General features: G+C 37.4%; 1 protein-coding gene across 1 annotated transcript; it reads right to left on the reverse strand.

Moving 5' to 3' along the window:
• Nucleotides 1-219: 219 nt before the first annotated feature.
• On the reverse strand, nt 220-2,843 carry LOC114537818 (spermatocyte protein spe-26-like). The gene is made up of 3 exons (XM_028558916.1): nt 2,747-2,843; nt 1,408-1,909; nt 220-1,266 (listed from the first exon to the last, which is right to left on the reverse strand). The coding sequence occupies exons 2-3, from the start codon at nt 1,897-1,899 to the stop codon at nt 241-243; spliced, it is 1,518 nt and encodes a 505-aa protein (XP_028414717.1). The 5' UTR covers nt 1,900-1,909; nt 2,747-2,843; the 3' UTR covers nt 220-240.

Below are 2,843 nucleotides of genomic sequence, written 5' to 3' on the forward strand. Positions count from 1 at the left end.
AAAAGAATTCACAAAACAACAAATTAGAGACAAATTCCAAACGTTAGTAAGAATAGAAAAACATGTAAGCATTCACCACAATAAAACCTAAGAAATTTATTTTATATTTGTATTATTATAACTAACAGATGTATCAATGGATATGAATTATCTCCCAGTTAATTCAGTCGAGTTAATCTCGTTTTGAACACTAGATAAAAGTTCTCGACTTTTTTGGAGTGTTTATTTTGAGAAAACGTTTCAGTCGTGAGGTTTAACAACCGCAGTGGATAGAAGTCGTTTTTCTATCATTCCTGGCAGTTCTTTCCAGCCATCTCCACCAATAGTGAAAGATTCCACTGAGTTGAGATATCCCTGCTCTGCGTTGTGTCCACCAAACACGACAATAACGCCATCCATGATCACGGCAGAGCTGCCTTTCCTTTTGTAAATCATGCAGGGCAGTCGCTCACTTAATCCAGTCTCAGTGTCGTACATAAAAGCGTCATTTAATGACCGATTATTTCTATCTGAGCCCCCAAGAACAATGATTTTATCACCCCAAGTGACTGTGGACATGCCACAAACAGGCTGAGGTAACGATGGATATGGTTTGAACTCATTCTTAATCAAATCATAAACAACAACGCTGTCAAGAGCATCTTTACTAAGACCGGTTGTTGTTCCGCCCAAGATAAATAGCTTTCCATTAACAAGTTCTGCTCTGTGATTCTTTTTTGCTTCAGGCATTCTCGTCAGCAGCTTGGCAGTATAAGGTGGTGTAAGAGCAATCTCATAAATGGCATTCAATGTTTTTCTTTCATCCCAGTCATATCCTCCTATTATATATAATTTTCCATGGTAAACTACGACGTCATGACCAGATAATTTGACAGGCAGTTTACCATCAAACATTGTCCATCGCAAAGGATGTTGGCTCATCTTCAAAACTTCGATCCTGTCAGTTCCTTCTTTACCATCGAAACCACCAACGATAAGAACGTCATTGTTGTAAACACATGATGTTGTTGATAAAAGGGGATGATTCAATCGTGGTAGCGGAGTTGACTTTCTTTGTACTATGTTGTATTTCTCGACTATATTCGAGATCTGATTATGTCTAGGGCCATACTGACCGCCGATGACAATAATATCTTGGTTGTTGATTGGACCAGTAAGAACCATTCCTTGCAATAACTGATTCATCATTTCCGTCATTCTTTCCAACTGTTGTTTCACCTCAGCTTCAAACCTCGCTTGGGATCGTCTCATCTCATCAACTTTTTCCTAAATTGAATGGAAAATGCTACGGTTTGAATTTAACGCGACCCTTTCTCAGTACACTGCATGCAAAGTTAATATGCCTTAACTATATTAACAAAGCAATTCTACTATTAACAACCTTGAACCAAACAAGAACAATCTTACCATAGTTTCTCTTTGACTTGCTCTTATTTTCTTGCAGTCGTGACATCGGGCGATTCTAAACTCACAAAGATCTCTCTCGTGAAGATCTTTATCTCTTTTATTCACCTCCATTCCACATCCTTCATTCTTGCAAGTCACGGGTGCAAAATCACATTTATCAACATGATTTTGTAAATTCTCAAGCAAGACAAAGCCTGGACAACCTCTTTCGCTGTATCCACACTTGATTTTCAGCGCTGCCAGAGTGTTCTTCATAAATCTCGGAGGATCTTTCAGGGTTTCTGGAGTGAGATGTTCTCTGCATTCAGGACACGTGTGGGAATGACGAAGATGTTCAGAAATACAAAAATGACAAAATGCATGTTCTTTATGGCAAGTTCGAGGGTTTCTGAGCACTCCTTGACAAATAGAGCAGAAGAGATCTTCGCTGATTGTTCCTTCAAAACGACTTTCATCATAACCTTGTTCGTCGTCCTCCATTCTCTGAGCCATTTATCGACGCCTAAAAAAATGCCGTTCAAACTATTTAACTGCGTCTAATTGCAGTCTGAAGTGCAGCGTTTGATGGCATCCACTGCAACTCGCCTCCAAAGCTTAAAAATCAACCAGATCAATTTTTGTATATTTTATGAATTGGAACTTGTAACATGATATTAAATCAATTCATGGCCAATTCAATACGTATTAGGCTTATCTGATACGTGATTTAACGCATGCATGAGGTATATTGTGCCTACATCGAAAGATTTTCATCTTTCTTTGTCTTTCCAGCGCTTGCATGACAAGCCATACAAAGCTGTCTGAAACAAAGAATTTATTCACCTACAATGCTTGTTGTTAAGCAAATAAACGGATGGATTTAAGTGCTATAAATTCCAAGCCTTTAAAAACAAAGTTTATGTCTAAATATAAAGTATTTCACTATTAGGCAAAGGATTATATATTTTAAACTTGATGATGAATTGTATTGGTAATTTTAGACGCTAATATTTTGGACTTCGGTAATCATAGAAAGTCTAAAGTTTTAGCAAAGGTTTTCCGATCGCAGTTCATAACAGACAGGTTTAACTACAAGTCGTGATTCATCTGTTGAACCAGTCAGATCATTATTAATCGAACTGGAACGAACCGAATATCTCTGCTATTCAAAACCTCAATTACCTACAAAACTAGTTCAACGAACATTCTAACAGTAACAGTCAAACGTTGACTTATAAATACGACTCGAGGTTAACTGTTTGGCAATGTTTACGATCCATCTTAAACAAATCTTTACTGCTTCATCAACTAGATTCACAATGGCGCTGTTATTGACAAAAAATAATGAAATTAGACCTACCAGGGTTATTGAATATCCTAAGAGCTTTTTACTGTACCATTTGCAACAAGGTTTCTATAACGTCGTCAGCGGTATTTTGTGTTTAAGACGAAAACTT

Source organism: Dendronephthya gigantea, unplaced genomic scaffold (assembly GCF_004324835.1).
Source record: "Dendronephthya gigantea isolate DGI-Jeju-01 unplaced genomic scaffold, DenGig_1.0 000165F, whole genome shotgun sequence".
NCBI lineage: Eukaryota > Metazoa > Cnidaria > Anthozoa > Malacalcyonacea > Nephtheidae > Dendronephthya > Dendronephthya gigantea.

Coding starts and splice junctions, on each gene's coding strand:
- LOC114537818 (XM_028558916.1), bottom strand. CDS start 1,899: ATGGCTCAGAGAATGGAGGACGACGAACAAGGTTATGATGAAAGTCGT. Junction 1,267..1,407: donor CAAGTCAAAGAGAAACTATG/GTAAGATTGTTC, acceptor CATTCAATTTAG/GAAAAAGTTGATGAGATGAG.